The sequence below is a fragment of the Acanthaster planci genome, linkage group LG16 (assembly GCF_054643075.1).
Source record: "Acanthaster planci isolate LZ-2023a linkage group LG16, COTS_SCS, whole genome shotgun sequence".
Taxonomy (NCBI): Eukaryota; Metazoa; Echinodermata; class Asteroidea; order Valvatida; family Acanthasteridae; genus Acanthaster; species Acanthaster planci.
In genome coordinates this window covers 11482377-11503514 of record NC_141792.1, presented here as the reverse complement: position 1 = coordinate 11503514, position 21138 = coordinate 11482377, and the positions used below count along the sequence as shown (strand labels likewise).

At 43.0% G+C, this 21138-nt stretch overlaps 1 protein-coding gene across 1 annotated transcript; it reads left to right on the top strand.

The window, feature by feature from the left end:
- The first annotated feature begins 1462 nt into the window (after positions 1-1462).
- On the top strand, positions 1463-19476 carry LOC110979123 (uncharacterized). Its single transcript, XM_022234673.2, has 17 exons — positions 1463-1624; positions 2572-2723; positions 3203-3491; positions 3646-3758; positions 4131-4298; positions 4429-4645; positions 4768-4983; positions 5210-5319; positions 5904-6011; positions 11698-11844; positions 12213-12498; positions 13113-13219; positions 13821-13988; positions 14107-14323; positions 16151-16351; positions 16735-16844; positions 17332-19476. The coding sequence occupies exons 2-17, from the start codon at positions 2592-2594 to the stop codon at positions 17476-17478; spliced, it is 2736 nt and encodes a 911-aa protein (XP_022090365.2). The 5' UTR covers positions 1463-1624; positions 2572-2591; the 3' UTR covers positions 17479-19476.
- The last annotated feature ends 1662 nt before the right edge of the window (positions 19477-21138 follow it).

Sequence of the window (21138 nt, the reverse complement as noted above, 5' to 3'; positions counted from 1 at the left end):
GTATTTTCAGGAGGGTAAATAACAAGCGTTGCGAATTTCAAATGGAGTTTTTCAAAAACCAGTTGAGGTTTTTGTGCTTCAATCGTCAGATTTCGAAGAAACACTGAATTCTTCACTTGGAATGGATAAATTTGGAAAGAATAATGGCTGAGGTGTACGCAGCAGTGAATTACCGGAGACCAACGTCAAGTTTGGAAGAAGGAACAGAAGGAATCATGATGAGAGTCGCACTTTTTTAGTTTCAGAAAGTTTCTCAATTTGTACTTTATAATGCTTAACTTTAAGCCTATATAGGCCTAGGTCTAGTAAGAAATTTATGACAGTCTATCTAGCCCATCAGGCTTTGTATATGAAACTTCACTATCTGGAAGTCTGACCGTCTGAAATGTTACTTATTGGCAAAAGCGGTTTCAAAAACTGAATGACTGATTTGTCGTTTAGTTTTCCCAGATTTCACCGGAAAAATCTCCAAGACAACTATGATTTGTGTTTGTCGGATCTAAAGACGCACTGAACCCAAATTGTGTGACGGACAGAATTCTTCTTCGGGGCAGAGATGAAACCAAAGTGAGAAGCAGAGTGTTGACGTTTCTGTTGAATGAAGTTACAAACAAAGGAATTCAACCATTGACAATAGGTATTAAAAATGAATTAAAAACGAACACACACAAAAACAGGTTAATACTATTGCTTTCGAGTGGGTTAGTTAATAAGAAAATTGTTTTCGGGAAGGAGACCGAGGGCTCAGCCATCTTCCCATGAGAAAAAGGTTATGTTGACCAGAAATGCATGGCATACAGCATCACTTAACCTTCCTGAAGCGCCGCTATCCAGTCTATGTAATATAATGGAGATCAATGTTGTCAACCGGCGCACCTATACACAAAAAATCATGACAGTCAACTCTTTCACGCACTGCTGCAACATAAAAAAACACCTTGATATCCAACTACATTTTACACAACTGCCTTCCGAAAAAAGCTGGGCTCTTACATTTATTGACCATGCGGCCACTAGGCCCGTCTGCTCTCAAGAGAGATATCATAGTTGATCATTATAATTTAAAGGACCATTTTTCAGAAGGCTTAGAATGTTTATCGTCATTAATTTAACCAGATTGATCGGAAAGATCGGAAATAGCCTCATACTGCAATCTTTATCTTTATTTCCCCCCTCCTTTTTATAAAAAAATACTTGATATCTGTATCATTTGGAGACTGTGAGTATGCCTGTTTCTATCACACTCGCAGACAATGAAGCAAGCATTTTTCCCCTGTGGTCAACGCGTAAACGTACTTAAGTTTGCGCAGGGCGCGGGTAGAAATTAATCCCCACTAAGTTGAAATAGCGCCACCAAACGAGAGCAAATATCAAGGCGTGTTCTTTTGTAGTGTGGTACCTTCCCTCTATACCAAATTATAACATACATTTTCCTGTACACAAGTCAGGGTACAAAACGCGTCACCTCCACTGATGGGAACTGCGCCGCAATCACTGTCATTCTGTGCACGTAACGATAGACTTCGGAAGTTTGGGGAATTCCAGACAATTTGTGTGTAGGCCTACATGACTGAGACTGTGAACTTACATTGAAAGGTTTGGTATCCGTCGCAACTATTTTGAGGTAGGCCTAATCCAATGTATTTTATTGTTCAGTTTGCTGAGAAGGTTTGGATCGGAGTTAAACCTAACCTGTAAAAATCAGACGTCGACCAAATGCAATAGGGCCGGGGCCTAGAATGCGCCTTCATGTTTTGTCTCTTTCGAAAACAAAATTACCTAGGCCTGAGGCTTTTAAAGCCTGCCATGATTATCTTCTGACTTAATACCAAGGGAAGCATTCGCTGCTGGGTTAGATGTCTTGGCTGCCCTTCACAACCGAGATATTTGGAGAATAATTTCCCTGCCCTGTCTTTTACGTCAGTTGATATGGTTGACCATTGATTGTCTAATATTTCAGAACTTCAGCCACACCTTCATGTGGCTGCTTTCCTCTGTTTATCATCAGGATCATGTTTATATCTTAATGTGTTATGTTTTGTATTATTTATTTGTAATGTATATTTGGGGTTGGTGCTTGTTTTCTTTTTGATTGTATTGTGTCTTTCACGTTTTTACCATTCATGCCACTCATTGTGTATGCTGTATTTGGGTCCTTTCATGAGTTTGGGGCACAATTTGTGATGGTGTCCTTGTTACATCAAAAACTTTTACCACCTATCGTGACCTGTAGAGTAGGTCATTTGCTCTATAAAAATAACACATACTTCTGTATTCATCCTTGCAAGATGGGGAAATAGCTATTCATTTTTATACAAACCCATGTAACATTTGACATCGTCACAAATTGTGGCCCAACCTCAGGGAATGACCAATTTACATATAGGGCACTTATTTTGCACTTTACAAATAGGCCTAAAAAAGTTAATTGTGGCTGGAAATAACATGTAAGCCTATGGAAGTCACTGCCCAGCGGCTGCACTTGCATGCCATAGAATGGTGTGTTGCCCCCAGCCAAGGCCCTTCAATTTGGATGCAGCCTGCAGCTGAGCTTACTTTTGCTTTCTGTAGTATCAGATTTGGGAGTTGCCATGGAGAAGCATCATAAGGAAGCGCTTCGTAAAAACCGCGTGGCCCTGGTGCAGGATATGAATTTGACTTATGTCTTCGATGCACTTGTTGAGAGGAACATCTTTGAACCTGCTGACTATGAAGACTTCAAGGTAGATGTCACAGTTTTTTCCATTTTTGAACTTTGGCTGATTTTTAGACTTAACACTGAGTATTTGGCTAGAGGTGGAAATTCTCCAAGAAAGATTTTGGGGAAATCACCAAATTATTGCAGTTTCCCAAGACGTCATTAATCTGAATGAGGCTCTCTAGTCAGGGGTGTGAGAATTCAGCCTTTTAGCTGATTACAGCTTTTTTTGGTTCAGATGTTGACCCTGAATTTCAGCTTTTTGTACACCTGGTCCGTACAAACGCACGGGAACCTATCACATTTTAGCTTTTTGCTAGCTGGCCACTCACACCCCTGAGTGACTCACTCAAAATGTATGCAGCCATTTGGACTATTCTATTTGTTTTGTGGTGGTAGTGACCTGAGCATTTTGACCGTTGCCTGTAAGACTGTGCACCAACTACTCAGTATGCAAAATGGCATGAGCTCTGCTCAGCTCTGGTTTGATTTGACACTCACTAGGAGGAGGGAAAGACGAGTCGCAAGATCAACCAGGTTTTCCTAAATGCCTTGGAGAGGCGCGGACCCCGTGCCTTCGACGCTTTTGTGGATTCGCTAAGGGAACACAAGCAAGGTATTCTGGCTGACATACTGGACCCAGCCTCGGCGCCCAAGTATCCGGCCCAGATGAAGTCCAGGCCGGGGAGGGTGGTGGACAACCCCACGGACTCCCTCACGGGACCCCAGGGGGACTCCAAGCTCGAGCCCATGGATACTCAACCTGCCAAATCAATCATCACTTCTCCGACAGGTGAGCTCCTGCTTCTAAGCAGAGAAAGTCTTCGATCTTTCCACTCTTCACTCTGCGAATCTCCAAATCCCTTTGCTGTTACCCTCATAAAATTTCTTTCTCGGACTTGTAAATGGATGTGGTTTCCTGTCTTCTTGTTTGCTTCTCTGAGCAGACGATCAACCGAAGGTCATTTGGCCAGGCAACAGCCCTGCATTAGTAACCGGTATGGAGATGCCAGCATCCCCTATACCCCCTGCCAATCAAGATGCCTCCGATATCGACAACGTAAGTCTTTCATCAGCCGGCAGGATTTTCAAATTAATATGTTGGTGCATTCCTCTCAGTCTGTAAAGTAGTGTAACTTGTTTAGAAGGGGAAACAGAGACCGAAAGGGACATGTGCCCCCAACCCTCCCCGGAACTTTCACCCCAGCCATCAAATCTCTGTCCAAGATTTTATGAGCTATCAGGTTCCAGTAGACACTCTGATCGTCCTTGTTGATGTAAATTGAACATATCACAGCCCCATGGCGACACCGTACTCAGGACAAACCATTAACGTACCACAATACGCAGAAAAAGAACAAGAAAATGACAAGCGAAATTGATGTTACTTTTTGAATATCCATAGCAAATGCGGATATTTATTGATATTTAGGTCTATCAGATGAAGTCGAAACCACGAGGGATTGCTATCATCATCAACAACAAACACTTCAGGACGATGAACACCAGGAAGGGAACTGACATTGACGGCAAGAACCTGAACTACGTGTTTGAAAAGCTTGGATTCACAACTCTTGTCAAGAATGACCAAACTGGGGAGGTAAGATGTGAAATTTGACCCCCCCCCACCCTCACTCCTCTCGGCCTCCTTCGTTGATATTAAACAAGTCCGTAGAGGCGTCATTATCGAGTTCATTTTTTGGGTTTCTTTTTAAACTGCCTTTTCTCAGCAAATGCAACAGATCTTTCGGGATACTGCCTCCCACAACCACTCCACCTTTGACTGCTTCATCCTAGCCATCTTGACCCACGGTGTAGAGGGTGCTATATACGGCACTGACGAGCGAATCGTCAAGATCGAGCACATCACGTCGTACTTTGAAGGTGGCCGGTGCCCCACGTTGGCGGGAAAACCCAAGCTTTTCTTCCTTCAGGCTTGCAGAGGGGGTAAGCTTAGTTTTTTTGACAGCTGAAAAGAAAGTGCTTATTTTTTGAAATTCCTAGTACCCTTGTCAACTAAGCGTAATTTCTGGAGCCAAGATTCGACATGCGATTTTTCTTTTGTGCAGAACGATTTGATAGTGGCCATGAAGCCACAGATTCCAAGGCGGTTGCCCCGAGTGACGCCGATGCCACGCAAGACTCCATAGCGCCCTTGAGTGACGAGGAACTGGCCCAGAGGATGCTGCAGCGCGAGTTAGAAGATGACACAGATGCATCCAACGCCATCCGATCCAAGCTGCCCAGCCAGAGCGACATGCTGCTGGCCTACGCAACGGTGCCAGGTAAACAGGGCCACGCTCACAGTACCGCAAACTTGCAGCGTATCAGTGGAAGTTTGTACTGCATTATGGGAAAAAATCACGCCATCTGTCTTTGTTGCTTAACAATGACTCGTAGCGTTCCATCATCATACCTCATTCGTCCTTTCACAGCCACATCCTAGGTCAGTTCTTACCACTTTACCACGAAGTGAAGCGATAAATAATGGGACGATCTTTTATTTGGCAGGGTTTGTGTCATGGCGTAACTCAGAGCGCGGGAGTTGGTTTGTGCAAGCTATGTCGGAAGTCTTTATGGAGCATGCTCCCAAAGAGGACCTGCTGTCGATGATGACGATAGTGAGTTGACCGGAATCAGTAGAGGAGACAGTATCGTGGCATGGTTCTGTTTTTCAAAAGCCAAGATCGTTATCATGAGGAAGCTTTTTTGATCTTATTCCCACAATCTGTCTTTTACATTGTAAACCATTGATTTTGATAGAAGCAGACAGTTTTATGTGATTTCGTCCCTTTCAAAATCTGGCTTTAAACACTGAGATATGTTTGATCACAAATTTGAAATACTTCATCAGAGGGGATGGGTCCTAATTTTTCATGAAATTTCACCGTTTTTCTTTCTCTCATTCGTACTCTCAATTTCCAAGAATGAAAAGTTAACCTTGCTTTCAATTTCATTGGGACTGATCCATGAATGAAGTCTGTTGCCCACGAAGTAATCAAAGGCTACGTCTGAAGTACTTGGCTGCGGCTTCTCATAGAGTCGTGCAGTTTCAAGCTGCAGCCGAGTAATTTCGACACAGTCTGAGCCGCTTTCGGTGGCTTTGCAGTCAGAATTGGAGGTGACATGATTCACTCTCTCTGGCCTGAGAAGTTGTCTAAGCAGAGATCGAAATATGTCTCTCTCGTTTTCTTGAAAATCACAGGTTAATAACAAAGTTGCTCTGGCCTTTGAGTCGTCTTCCGGACGCAACAAGCAAATCCCAGCTCCCGTGACGATGCTGCGGAAGAAGCTCTACTTCAACCCGGGACATTAAGGGCAGTACAACACCACACTAAAAACACAATAAAAAGTCCAAGTTTTTTCTGGGGTGAAACTTAAGTTGTTCCCACATTTTGCCATGACCTTACAACCTCGGGCCAATTTGAAGAAGACACTGTGGAATTTGCTAAGCCTTGAAAATATTTACTTAGCCAAAATGGGTTACCAATCACAATGACGCAGGATTTATATTGTCCGTGACTGGTTCCCAGCGCAGTGTTTTTCAGTTGAGCAGCTTCCTCATATTGGGCCCAGGTGGTAAGTCCTACCAGAGGGTGAAGCTTACAATTAACTGGGGAGGGGGGTGTCAATGCAAAAAAGTCTGCACTTTCAAAAGTATCCAACAGAATGTGAGTATGTTTATTAAGCTTTCACGTCTAACCAGTAGTCTATTCCTATGGCTGTTCCGGTTCCAAAGTTATAAAATTTAGGAGATTGATGACTGCCTACCCTCGTCTCCCGAAGACCCTCAACACTAACCTCTGTAGTTTGGCCATTGCCAGGTTATTTCAAGTGTGTCATCACAATCATATTTGTTTTCTGATTAGCGACTCTGGTTTTTTTCAGACGAAATAAGAGAATTGTTCCCATGACAACTAAAAAATACTCCCTGGCCTGGCCATTGTTATTATTTGTCAGGAATTGCATGACCAAAAGATCCTGAGTGACACAAGAATTTCACATAACGACAGAAGTTTGTGTTTAGGATCTCGTCTCCTTAGAGCGAGAATGCTGTTTTTTCTTTGTTTAACAGTAGCACAATTAACCTGAGTGAGCAGATACATACACGTAGTGTCAGTATCTTGTATATTGTAGAGTTGAAGCGTTATTCAGCAATGTTATTGCATTTATCTGTGACCCAGGTTTGCAAGAGCATGAGATGCAGGCTTAAGCAGTTGAAACATTTCTCTCTTGGGTTATCACTGGGGGAAAGGCAATATGAACCAATGCTAGATCTGTCTAAAAAAGTCTAGCCTAGCAAGTTTTTTTTTCTTTTGCTCAAACGGAGGACTGCCGCTTGAAGGCGTGGCTGAGGATTTGAAACTGAACATCTCATCTCCTGCTCTCTTTAGTTTACTGCACAGATTTAGGGAAAGTTATTTTCGTCAAGAATGGACCTCCCCATACCCCACAACTGGTTAGTTTTGCCTGTAACAATGCAGAATAATGAGGGGCACGGACGATTTGAATAGCAAACTTTTTCGAGGCAAACTCCAACCGTTCACAGTCCCCTTCACGTCCAGTTTATAGTTTGGAAGGTATTTTCAGGTCATTCAAAGGTGACCGTTTGGTTATTTGCTGAATAAAAGTGAGACTTCAGAAACTGATTTATGGTTTTTTTAACTGTTGCATATTTGCTTTGCAAACTTTGGACTGACGAACAGTTGCAGAGGTTGAAAAACACAATTTTGTGAAATTTTGGTGATGTTGAAATTATTTAATTTTAAACAGTGGGAAAAGATTTCCTAAAATTGCCATATCACAACTGAAGTTAGAGGCCTTCACACAACCCTACGACATTGATTTTAAATTGTGGAGAAAGAAACAGTTTTGTGATGTTTTCAGCCTCGAATCTGAGCTCTGGCGGAAAGCGTAGGGCCGAGTGTTCGGTCTCATTTTTCATGTCTGGGAGAATTTGTTTGTTTGGCTTGGAAAGGCTCTTGGCTCCTTGTTACTGCAGAAACGCACGTATGCCATAACCAGTAATTTACAGCCACGGTTGCCACTCTGACAGGTTCGTTGTCTTCCGGTTAGCCCGACCTGTAACTCAAGTGCAGGTCAAGTAAAGGTCACAGGTAAAAGGTCACATGTATGTCGACGTGTTCGGCTGAGGGTACCTGCGGGTGGGACATGTTGAACCCTCGTTCTGTTATAGCAGGTCATTAATTTAAATGCAAATGTTAAAGTGTCATGGAAGTGGAAGCAGAGAAAGAGATGAAAACTGTACATTAGTAAAAGTGCAAGGAAGTAAGTTTTGAGAGTGGCGACAGTGACAAAGACAAGATTATTTCTGTTATTTACTTCAGAAGGAAAGCAATTCTGGTGTGTGGGAGAAGGATGGTTTATGAATTCATGTGTGTCAGATCGAGGCAAAAGAATGTTCCACCATCGACCGAATTTCCTTTCATTTTATCAGCGAACAAAAGATTCATTATATATGTGAAATGTAATCTAAATCTAATAATTATATACATGTTATTTCCACGTGAAGTGTTTTGGTTGTCTGAAGTATTGTAAAAACCTGAGACCGAGATCTGACGGTGGAGGTCGAGACCAAGTCCTTAGGGTCCAAAGGTGGGACTTGGACCTCATGGGGGCGAGAACCGAGACCATGGCCCCAGACAAATCGGACAGTGGTGAAAAATAAAACATTGCAAAAACAATGTAAACAGACTCGTTGATAACTTGTCATCAAAAGGGAACAGACCGTATATTCCTGTACATTTATAACTTCTCCGGCTGCAGCCACCTTCAGGTACATGTAACTCACGGCCTAGACATTATTACGAATAGTGCCATCCAAATATTCACATCACCGTCATATAATTACAAAGCACCATTTGGTGGTTGTCAAATTGTGTGGTGCTCGAAAGACAGTGAGTGGCGGGGGCTGGACAAGAAACTATATATCAGACTCGTAAAATAATGTAGTCTCGGGCCGTGTCCGAAACGGGCTTCCAGAGCTACGGCTAGGTCTATTATCTATGCGTCTCCACGCATTTCCAATGGAGCGAAGACCTAGACCTAGCTCTAGACAACAGATTCGGATGCAGCCTCAGCTTGAGTCTTGTCGAGCAGTGGCGTAATACAATGAGGGGGATTCCCCCGTTTGAAGTGTTGGAACGTGTACATGTACAAACGTAGAAGTCTCCTCAGAACTAGCCACAGTTAATTTGCGTTCAGTGCTCCTTGAAAATGGGAGCACCCTGTGGTTACACCACTGATGCATGGTTATACTTTATGTATCCAGGGGAGGTGTGCAAGTTTATTAAAACCCTCCTATGCAAAGACACATTTTTGACACAGTTGTCCTGTCAGTCAAAACCAGTCAAATTTCCCGTATGCGTCTGTGTACTGGGGGAAATCAAGTGGAAGCAATTTTGACTGTTTTTGACAGTTACAGCAAAAGGAGGGTTTTAAAGAACTGGGATTTTCAAAACGTAAAGTAATTAATATTGTACTGTAAGTGATCAAGAGGCAGAAAAAAAACCCCGCATGGATTATTTAAGTTCAGTTCTTTTTCTGTCTGGCATTTTTTCAAATTGACCGTAAGCAGATCAGGCTTTAATTTAAAGTTTCAAAGAAAGGATTCGTCCACTCACTGGCTAGCGTAGGTGCATTTTGGTGGTCATTAAAATTGCCAAAGAAAGGATTCGTCCACTCACTGGCTAGCGTAGGTGCATTTTGGTGGTCATTAAAATTGCCAAAGAAAATGTCGGACGAATTACAACCGTGGAGGAATGAATACCGAAATAATGTCTTGGATGTGACCACCAAAAAGGACTCTTGCTTCAATGGCCCAATACTTAATTACTTCAGTCAGAAGTTGAGGTACTGCCTGGTAGCCGGTCCCATTTTCGCGGTTGTCTCCGAGTCTTGGATCAGAGAACGCGAATCGTAACCACTTACAGAAGCCACAAAGAAAGAAAGAACACAGCGTAATTAATCCTTTTATATATACTTCAAAAACTCAGCTAAAATGTTTATTCCATTCACATTCGCGAAATGCAACATCTTCCCGTAAGACTATTTTTTGCGGGGAAGTGAACAGCCCTTTGTAATCGGTACCGCTTGCTGGCCTGTACCTCTATCGTTTTGTTAAAAATAAAACGCGCATGCGTGTAGGTAGCTGGGAATTTCCCCGAAGATTCCCTGAATAAAGCGTCCATAGTGAACAGTACTCATGCATGCAAGGCGATGTCGGGGTACATGAATGTACCCCAGCTAGCGGTTGGATCACCGGCATCACCTCAGGGTAACATTAATGGTCACCGGGCTTCCACGTAGGCCTACGGTGTACATTTACGTATATCGACGTAGGTGAAGTTGATCGCAGATTAAACTACCTTTAAGTGATTCGTACGGAAGCGTGTATAGGACTTTCAGTCTTGTCCTATACATTTGCTATGACGAGTACGATTCCAGAAGTCATTCGAATGGTTACAAATTAATGAAATCACCGAACAGAAGGACGAATTTGCCGAGTGGAATGATTGCAAACTGTTGAAGGTAATAATGTACGAAGTTCCTGGCATGTTTGTCTTTTGAAATTTGTCAGGGGCAAGACATCTCGTAACCGGGACAATTTGTATCCAGCGGTGGGACAACTGCATGGTACCCGGGACGAGTACTCGGGACAACCCGTAACCCAAGAGAAAATTGCATATTATCATAGCTTGTGGCAACGTTACATTAGACCAGCTCTCGCAGGTGTATGTTTCAGTGGTTGCAGTGTGGGCGTGGGGCGGATAGGATAAAAGGGGGTGCAGCATCTTTAGAACCACTGGTCAGCAGGCACTCAAAAGGGCTTTACTGGGCTTGATCGTGATTGACACACCTGTCTAAAAAATAAACGCTTCAGGCTAAACCCTCTGATTAGCAAGCATTGTTTGGGTAAATATGGTTCCAGTTTACACTTGTTTTATGTCTCCCTATTATTTCTACCCTCCCGAGGCTCAACTACAGTCTCCAGGTAGAGATAAATCACGCAGAAACACACCCTCGAAAGCACCCAAAGTTTGTTCATAAAATCAGTCTATAAAGAGGTACCATCTCTGAATGGGAAAGAGCCATCACTTCTCGTCCATTATCTGGAACTAAGAAGCATTTTTTCCGGGTACGAAGTGTCCGGGTTATGATATGTCTCGGGTAGGAATTGTCCCAGGTACGAGTTGTCCCACGTGTGAAATTTTGGGTACAAGTTGTGCTCGGTATGAGTTGTCCTGATACTGAGAAAATATACTTCAGAAATGACACATGCCTTCTAGTTCTAGAAGATGGATATCATAGGCCTGCATATATGCAGGGAAAATGAGTGTTGGGTTGGTAAAGATAGGGTTGGTTTTTGTCCATCTCTTAGGGAGGAGGTTACCCAAGTAGACTGTATTTATGGATCGGCATGAACTGAAAGTGCAGCAAACTCTTTGTTTTTGAAATTTTAGTGTAGAATTGAAAGCAATAAAATGACATTTTATGACAAATTAGAATACCTCTAGTCTGATGAATAATTTCAAATTTGGACTTGATGTTTTAAGCCTAATTAGGAACAATATTGAAAAGGTGTCCTGGAATGCATGTCAGTCATAAACAGTCTGGTACCATCCCAATCAACAGTTCACAATTTATAAAACAGTTTCAAGGGAAAAAATCAAAAATGGCGTCCAAGTGAATAGTGTCTGTTCTTTCTCATGTGGACTATTTCTGGACACTTTTGTCAGTGCTTTTGTGTCTAACGTAACAGCTTTCAACCCATCTAGTAGGTTTAAACTTAGGTCTGCATCTAGTTATACTGTCTTATGTCCTTTTTTCATGTTAGAAACAAGTCAAAATAGCATTAAAAAATTGAAAAAAATAAAAATTAAGCAACTTGACTGAGGCCGAGAAACTATTTTTTTTACTTGGTGATAAAGTTAGCGTTAGCATGTTAATTGTTTCATTCATCTTATTATTTCCTGCAGTTACGAGTTTCTGTCATGGAGAAGCATCACAAAGAAGCGCTTCGTAAAAACCGTGTGGCCCTGGTGCAGGATATGGATCTGACGTACGTCTTTGATGGACTCGTGAAGAGGAACATCTTTGAACCTGCTGCCTACGAAGACTTTAAGGTAGATGCCTCGGCTTTCAACAGCTGTCTTCTAATTTTTAGACTCGCATGCTGAGCATTTGACAAGATATAGATGGAAAGGTAGATGTGTGGCAAAATGTAACAAAAATTATTCATGTGAGCGCTGTAAGAAATGAGAATTCTGGGGAGGGGATCACCAAAATGTTGCAGTTTGTTGTTACTTCATCGTTCATCAGTCTCAGGGGACCCTTGAGTCATTTGAACTACTCCATTTTTGCAGTAGTGGTGACCAGAATGTCATTGACTGCAATTACCTGTAATGCTGTGTTACGTAATATGCTGCATATTGTAGGTAATGAGCTTAAAGCATTCGAAATGGCTTGAATTCTCTCGCAATTTCAAACTCAGGCAGAGGGAAAAACGAGACGCAAGATCAACCAGCTTTTCCTCAATGCCTTGGAGAGGCGCGGACCCCGTGCCTTTGGTGCCTTTGTAGAATCGCTGAGGGAACACAAGCACGGCATCCTGGCCAACAAGCTGGACCCTGCCTCGGCGCCCAGGTACCCGGCAGAGATGGAGCCCAGGCCGGGAAGGGAGGTTAACAACCCCATGGACTCCCTCTTGGTACCCCAGGTGGATGCCAAGCCTGAGCCCATGAATACTTACCCCACCCAACCCTTCAATTCACCTCCAGGTGAGTTCCGGATTGTAATCGAAGAAAAGCGGCATAACTTTTGTACACCACTTCACTTGCAAAAACACCTCCTCACTTCAGTCTTTGCCGCGATCAGTTCAGGCACTGAATTTCCTGAGGTTCTGCTGATATATTTTTGAACAAGTAATCCGGCTGTGAAGTGGTTTAGACAGTGCCGTACATGTATGCTTCGTAGCACAACCGGGGTCTCAGTTTGCATGGGGGTCACTTTTTTGGGTGCAGCTCCATCATTTGAATTTTTAGTCTAATTTTAGAGGTAGGGAAGAGTAGAGGGGTGGGGCTTGGGCCATTCAAGGGGAAGAGGCAAACAAGATTGGGGCCGCATTAGACCCATCTTTTGGAAATTGTCAATTTTATGTTTATTTTAAAGCAGAAACCGACATGGAAGTAATGTGGTCATATGTACGCAATATTCATTGTCCCACAAATTGTTGCTTGTAGAAAAGTTTTCCTGGTTGACAAATCAGTCCTTTTTTCTGGAAGTGCCCTTCAGAAAAATCATCAGATTCCAATTTGGGCTACATCAATAGATGGATTTTGTTCTTTTTTGTTTGTTAATTTGTTATGGGGGGGCTTTTTATATCTCTAAGCAGAGGATCTGCAAGAACCCCTTTGGCCAGGAAGCGGCCCAGCAGCAGTACCCATTACTGGGATGACCGCACCGACCCCTACTGGTCAAGATGACTCTGATGTAGAAAATGTAAATCAGTCAGTCTGTCTAAATTGTCTTTCTATATGTGGGTATATATTTCTTTCATTCCCTTCCACAGATTTCACGAACTAGCCTTGAGGATTTTGTCGGCCGGTGAATTTGTCATTTATAGATGGCACAGATTTGACCACACCTTGCAGCTTTGCACCAAGGGGATAAATCCCAACCCATAATGTTCTTTAACACAGGATGTCCAAAAACACAAAAACAAAACCCAAGAACAGAAGATTTTGGCGTGAATTGCTCAGTAATTAATGAACATGCGTTTCAATTAACCTGGAAATGCTCAGCACCATTGTTGGCATCGATTCCCTTTCCTGAACAGAGCCAGCTTTGATATCCCCATTTCAAATTTGATATCATGAATGAATGACAGAGCATCCTCCTTTTTCACCAGATGAAAAAGGGGTCAAAAGAAGCAAGCACTCAGGGAAAATGCTTTCTATAAGTTACTGAGCAATTCAACCTAAAACTCTGGTTTTCTTTGGTTTCACACCCTGAAAGTAGAAAAACGTGCCCCAAAACTCTAAACAGGTCGTCATTACTGAGAAATTTTTAAAAATGTACTGACTTTTTACAAAAATTTCAGATATATCAGATGAATTCAGCACCACGAGGGATTGCCATTATCATCAACAACAAAATTTTTGTGGATTTGGAGCCAAGGGAAGGATCTGACATTGATCGTAATGAACTGAGGAATCTGTTTGAAATGCTAGGTTTCAGAACAGTGGTCAAAGATAATCAAACTAAACAGGTGAGATGTAAAATCCTGCTCTCATCATTCCACTGTCTTCTTAAAAACTATAAGGTTCAAGATTGTGCTTTGCAGTTGAGCTCTATGTCGATTTCTTTCTCAAATATTCTGTTCTCAGGAAATGCAGGCAACTTTTTATGAGTTTTCAAAGCATGACCACGGGACCCTGGACTGCTTTGTCCTGGCCATCCTGAGTCATGGCAAGGAGGGCGCTATATACGGTGTAGACGGCGACACCATCCAAACTGAGCACATCATGGGATACTTTGAAGGTGGCAGGTGCCCAACATTGGCGGGCAAGCCTAAGCTCTTCTTCCTCCAAGCTTGCAGAGGAAGTGAGTGCCGTTTAAAATCACGCTGAACCAATTATAGGTGTAGAAATGAATTGATTCCTCTCACCCGTATTTTTGGGGCCTCTCCTGGAACCCTAGCTGTTGGTATCAGCAGGCCAACTTTGTCCTCAAGCTATCCTTGGCCACTGTCACAGAGCTGGTCACTGACTGGACGAGGACACTGGTGTTTTCCAACCCGTCAGGGGTACTAGCACCATGGGTGGTGGATGTGACACAATGCACCAAGTCTAGACCTGTTAGTCCATTTGAAGTATGGCAGACACAATGGGAAGATGCTATTTCGTGCGGATAAAATCTTTGCGTTTTCTCCAAATTTCTCACTTTAAATAGTGCCCCCCTATTGCGCTCACCTCAGGTGGAACTTCAGTGGTTTATTCATGTATACCTGGCTCAGTTTTTCTGTTCCTGTTGGATGAAATACATCATGTGACCGTGTATTAACATTTGATAATGCCCGCTGAGAAGTGATAATGCCCGCTGCGTAAATCACGCGCTGGCACCTGGATATGACACAGTTTAATCGGGTCTGATTGATCAGGAGTCTGTGTGCGTTCAACAAACATGCCAAGTTCATTGAAGGGGATTCTGTTGGACAGCTTTCAATAGGAATATAGGCCTACCATAAAATGGACGCGGGTGTTTGGGGAAATGAAAGTAAAACTTTTGAAGAATATTATTATTATTATTATTATCTTTATTTTACCAGGGATACCCATTCACATTTCTGTGGTCTTCCATGGGGCCCTGGGGAAATATCATTGGAAATCCATGATATGACGACTTCTTTTGACTTGCTGAACATTTATGAATGGGAATAAATATGTGCTCGGCCAGTCTTAAATGTGCGTTTAAGACTGGCTTAGGAGAATGGAGGCCATTAATGCGTGAGCCTGCGGCTCGGGCATTTATCAGTGCTCATTCTTCTGAGCAAGGTCTTAAACATTTGCTAGTTATTGATTCAGTGTGTTCCGTGCAAATACATGTACCGGTGTTCAGTGTTATAGTTGAGACCAACACAAGGCGAGTCACAAGGCCAGATACAAGACGAGTCACAAGGCCAGATACAAGACGAGTCACAAGTCCAGATACAAGACGAGTTACAAGGCCAGATACAAGACGAGTCACAAGGCCAGATACAAGACTAGTCACAAGGCCAGATACAAGACGAGTCACAAGGCCAGATACAAGGCCAGACACAAGGCCAGATACAAGACGAGTCACAAGGCCAGATACAAGACGAGTCACAAGGCCAGATACAAGGCGAGTCACAAGGCCAGATACAAGGCGAGTCACAAGGCCAGATACAAGACGAGTCACAAGGCCATATACAAGACGAGTCACAAGGCCAGATACAAGACCAGTCACAAGGCTAGATACATGACCAGATACAAGGCCAGATACAAGACAAGTCACAAGGCCAGATACAAGATGAGTCACAAGGCCAGATACAAGACGAGTCACAAGGCCAGATACAAGACCAGTCACAAGGCCAGATACAAGGCCAGACACAAGGCCAGATACAAGATGAGTCACAAGGCCAGATACAAGACGAGTCACAAGGCCAGATACAAGACGAGTCACAAGGCCAGATACAAGACCAGACACAAAACAGCTCACAAGATCAGTCACAAGTAACAGGGTGAACAATGACAAATGACTGGCATTGTAGCAATTCCTTTGAATAGCTTGTAACTTGAATTCAGACTGTAAATCTTGCGCTGGTCTTGTGGGGTCTTGTGAGGGTTTTTCTAGGTCCCAACTACAACACTGGCTACTGTTGACTCTGTTTTTAATACTATTGTTATGCAGGACGATATGATTACGGCTTTGACGCACCAGATGCCAATGCAGTTGCCCCAAGTAGTGCCTCAGGTTCCACAGCACCCACAAGCCACTGTGAAAGATCCCAGAGGATGTTGGAGCATGAGGACAGAACAGACATCCTCAGTGCCATCCGATCCAAGCTGCCCTGTCAAAGTGACATGCTGCTGGCCTACTCAACAGTACCTGGTAATTTAAGTTGTGCTTTCCGTTGCACTGTAAAGAAATCCAGTTCCTGATAGGGACCATACGGGCTCCTTGGGGTGACTGATCTTTCAAGACTTTAAACTCCACAGTGGTTGAGGTCTGGCCAATGGGAGTTTACAGGCTTGTGGCGTATGCCTGGGGTGAGGATTACATTTGAAAAAAAGTTATGACCATATTTGGTGGTATGTGTCAGTCTCAATCACCGCGTCGTTGACACCAGGGTGTTAAATCCCCTGCACGTGAAATGTTGAGTTTAATTGTTTGAGTTGTACTGCACCTCTCTGTTACTCAGCTGCCATTGCCATAATGTTGCATTCTGGAGTACTAACAATTAACTTTACATGCACTGATTTTTATTTTTATAGACTTTGTGTCATGGCGTACGCCAGGGCAGGGAAGCTGGTTTGTGCAGTCTCTGTGTGAGGTCTTTAGAAAGTATTACCAAAAAGAAGATCTAGTCTCCATGCTGGTGAAGGTGAGTTGATAGGACTCGGCAGCGGTGGCCGAATCCAATACTGGCTTCTTTTTTAAGACCAAAGTGACTACGAAGAAATGGAAAGAACTTCTGTACCTGGGAAGTCATTGGGACTATCCAATGCAGTGGCTTAATTACTTTATACTTGTCTGCAAGGGATGTCACTTTGGCTGTTCACAGTGGCTCACCATCCGCATTTAAAGTCACTAGGGCTTAATCAGTGGCTTACCCTCTGCTGGGAAGTCACTGAGGCTTATTACTATGGCTTACCTTTTTGCATGGAAGTCACTTGAAGTGCTGCTAGTGGCTTATCAACTTTCTCCATGGGAAGCCATTTGAGCTAGTTACAGTGGCTTAATTTCCTTCTGCATGAGAAGTCACACTGACTTCTCCCAGTGGCTTACTGTCTAGAATCGAATTCACTTCGGCCGAAAACAGGCCGAAAAATCCCAAAATCTCTCAAGCGAAAACCATCCTCTCTTCACAGGTCAATAAAAAAGTTGCCCGGGCTTATGAGTCTTCTTGTGGACGCCGGTGCAAGCAAATGCCAGCCCCTGTGGTGATGCTCTGCAAAAAGCTCTTCTTCCCCCCAGTTCGTGCCGAGCGAGGCCAAGAGAGGGTGCAATTTTCCTAGCAATGGCCAGAGGCTGCTTTGGCAAGAACTGCACTTCGCTGGTTTAAGAACAGCTATGAAAAGCAAAATAAAAAAGCTATGAAAAAGTAAGCAGTGCAGTTGCGACGCTACCGACAAAATGAACGCTCCCGGCTAGCGTGGCATTTTTCAACCAATCACTTCTGCTCAAGGCAAATACATTAAAGTGAAAATAATTCCATGAAACACAATTGTTTTCCTTTAATGAACCTTGTGTTGTTCCTGCACTCCCCAAAGATCGTCTTTGTACTTTTCTCGTGGTAGCAATTGCATCGCAGGGGCACCAATATGAATCACAAGCCACATAGGGAAGATCGTTAAGCCTAGAAATAGGTTACCAGTCATAAAGGTGTCACATCAGTTATATAGCCATTGACTGGTTCCCTGCAGCTGGATAAATATTGTTTTGTAAATGCTAAAACATGTACTAGTTCTGTTCTCGAAGTAAAATGTGTTATATTTACAATATACTTTGTGCATGCCACTATGGGTGTCACAAGGGGTGGGGCTGGGGCATTTTCCCCCCACCACTCACACACAAAATGTGAGAAAAAAAGAACAGAAAGTGAAAAGGAAAAACAAAACAAATGGAAAAAAAGCACCAAATATGAATGTGCTTGAAAACACTTCGGAATCGACCCTTTCCACCTCTAATGGCTTGTCAGTGTGCCGCTGCTAAGTACTCCCGCCCCCCACAACGAAAAATCGTGGCGACGCCCGCGCATGCAGCTTGTCTATGGTACTGCTTTGGGACTGTAATAAGCTTAAGATTATAACCAGATTAAGAAGTGTACAAAAAGCAGCTTTGAGCCGTCAGACCCTCTATACTAAAGTTATCAAAACGTTGAATGGAACGTGCACAAGCGTTTGGTCTTTCGTTGAAATTATCATGCCCTGGACGGACTTTTTTACCACTGAATCATCAAACTTTTCTTAATTGCTTTTCAGTGGCCTGGCTCTTATATCTGATCTTCCCTCTTTATTTGCAGAGCATTTCTGAAATTATGCCACTCCCAACACATGGCACTCTTAGAAAAGCACCCTAGTTCCTGTCTTTTTGGAACTAGCCACGTGAGAAAGTTTTTCATTCAGTGGAATATATAAATAATGTAATATTCAGTGGAGAATAACAGAATGCTGCATATCTTTTTGTAAGCCGTTTTGTTGTTACGCTATAGGCAATCACTGAGGTCTTCAGGGATGAATATTTTCAGTTTGGATCTTTTGTAAATTTGTAGCGATGTTGAATGACTTTTCACTTCACAGTCGGAGACATTGTAACTCTTAACTTGGGATACCTCATGCTATGCCCCAACCATATTGGCAAATGAGATCGAGAATTTTCCTCAGTTCAGCCCACAACCTGAGCTCAGCAATTGTGGAATACATGTACAGGGTATGTCGTTGGTGCAGAAGATCTGACAAGTTCTGCTGCAATCGTCATTTGGTTGGCCCGACCTGTAACTCGAGCAGAGGCCCTCACGTGTGACAGGTCACATGTCTGTTGATGTATGTGGCGGGAAATTAAATAGGGTTGACAAACTTTCTTTAAATGGGCGTAGTCGTAGTTCCCATGCAGAGATACATGTAGGTTTACGTGCTTCCAGGAGAGTACGAAGATGCAATTGGCTCTCGTTAATCGGAAGAGCTTTTAATATGTTGAAGCAAACATTCTCTGAATGCAATATCATGTTTAACATGCATACCACATGTATCTCATTACACGTGTATCCCACATGATTTTTAAAGAATTTATAACTATTTTTGTACGCACAGCAGGTCTATGTCACAGATGCAGTTCATTATTTTAATGAATCGATATTTTTAAAAACAGACTGCAATCTGAGTTTGGCTCAGCTTGTGACCTGGAGCAGGGTTAAATTGATGTCTTTTGTCAGAAACCAGCCTTGGCCGAAGGTAAACGTGGATGTGGGATGAATAAATAGACTTGCGTTTAGCTTGGTTTTTATTTTGAGAACAGATCTAGACTCCCCGGTCCTTCATTCCCTTGAGTTTCAGTGGTGTCCACGAGCGAAATAAGTTGAAATAACAAGTCTGTAAACAGAATTCTGGTCTACGGTGCCACATTTGGATTGGCAAGCCGCCCCATCGCCTGTGTACCGTATGCATCAATTTTAAGGCATTTCTACTCAGCCTGCAGTGAGAAACTATTCAATCTGACGTTAAGGTTAAGACGTATGACCCAATCTTCAAAATGCCTCAGAAGAAAGAGGGGAAAAAAATCAGAAAGCTGAGGGGCTACGGAATACCCACAAAAACGTGTGCCGACCTCATACATCCAGGCTGTTACCACAATTACCGTTGGTTTTGTGTTGGTTGGTGCTACATTTCTGGTATTTCCATCAGTTAGGTAGAACCAAAGTTATCAGGTCATTTTGACCTAAAACCAATTTAACAACCCAATTAGCGGCTGTAAAGAGGAAATGTTTGCATACCGTTGACCTACCAGCCCCGCAGGAAAAACTACTGCTCCAATGAGGCCCTGTATCAATCATCTCAACCTCTTGGATGAACCCCGATTGAGAAATTGAAAGTAAGTTTTAACCTGTTGATAGCCTGGAGCGTGTATCAACGCATTAATCTTCTGCGACACTGGCAGCGACCCGAGGCATACGACTCTTCTGCTGGGGTTGGCGAGTGATATATCGATGGCCTCTTTGGCTCCTCGCCCGCCGAGTAAACGGTTTAAGAAGGTAAACAGGCGACGATGTTCCCCGCGTCCCAAGAAGTTAAGAAACACCTCGGATAGTTTGAGCGCCTACAACAACAGCGGAGAATCCTTCAATCTAGCGGGCTTAGTACAGAGATCATTGGCAGTTACGGTCTTACAACGGTCAGAAAACGCCTTGAACACTGACCTTTGGATTAGCCCTTGACCAATGAATATTATAATTGATTTGATACTTTGTGAAGACAAAAATACCCCCCTCGTACCCGCTGTCCCACCACCTAATGTTTCCTTGTGTCGCTGTCTTGACAACCGAGCTTGCAGAAAGCAGATGGCAGGTTGGAAACTTCGAATCTCACCGTGTCTCTTGTTTGGTGATTCGGTAACGATGCGCTGTCTAAAACCAATTTGAAATTATACGCGAACTTTTCTGCCCGACAGCTCTGCATGATTTGCCCTTGCTGCAACCACACCAAGCTTCATTCCTTGAAGATTGACATAAATTGCTTTGACATTCGATGAGTTTTCCCATTTTACCCCGACTTGCTCTCGACTAAGCTGTGCCCCATTTTCTGCCGTCTTCGAGTTTGAATTAATGATGCCCTCACCTATCTTTCATTTGCCATTGCCTGTATTTTCCGCAGGTTTAGAAAACGACAGAGAGAAAATGTTATTATAAGAATACGTAAATTTGGCAGAAATACATGTATATTTCAGCTGAGGTGAAAATTTTCGAGGAGTTCATAATTATTTAGGAGATTGTCACCGGTGGCACGCCGTAATTTCCAAATATGATTTTCCTCTCTGATACATTTTATACAAACGAATGCATTGATCCCAGCTCTCGCATATTCCGTTTCGACAGTTAATTTCATTGTTATTTATGCGACGTTTTTGTTCACACCTTGACTTTGATAACAATTCCTTGACATAATGGACGATCCCAAAAGTTT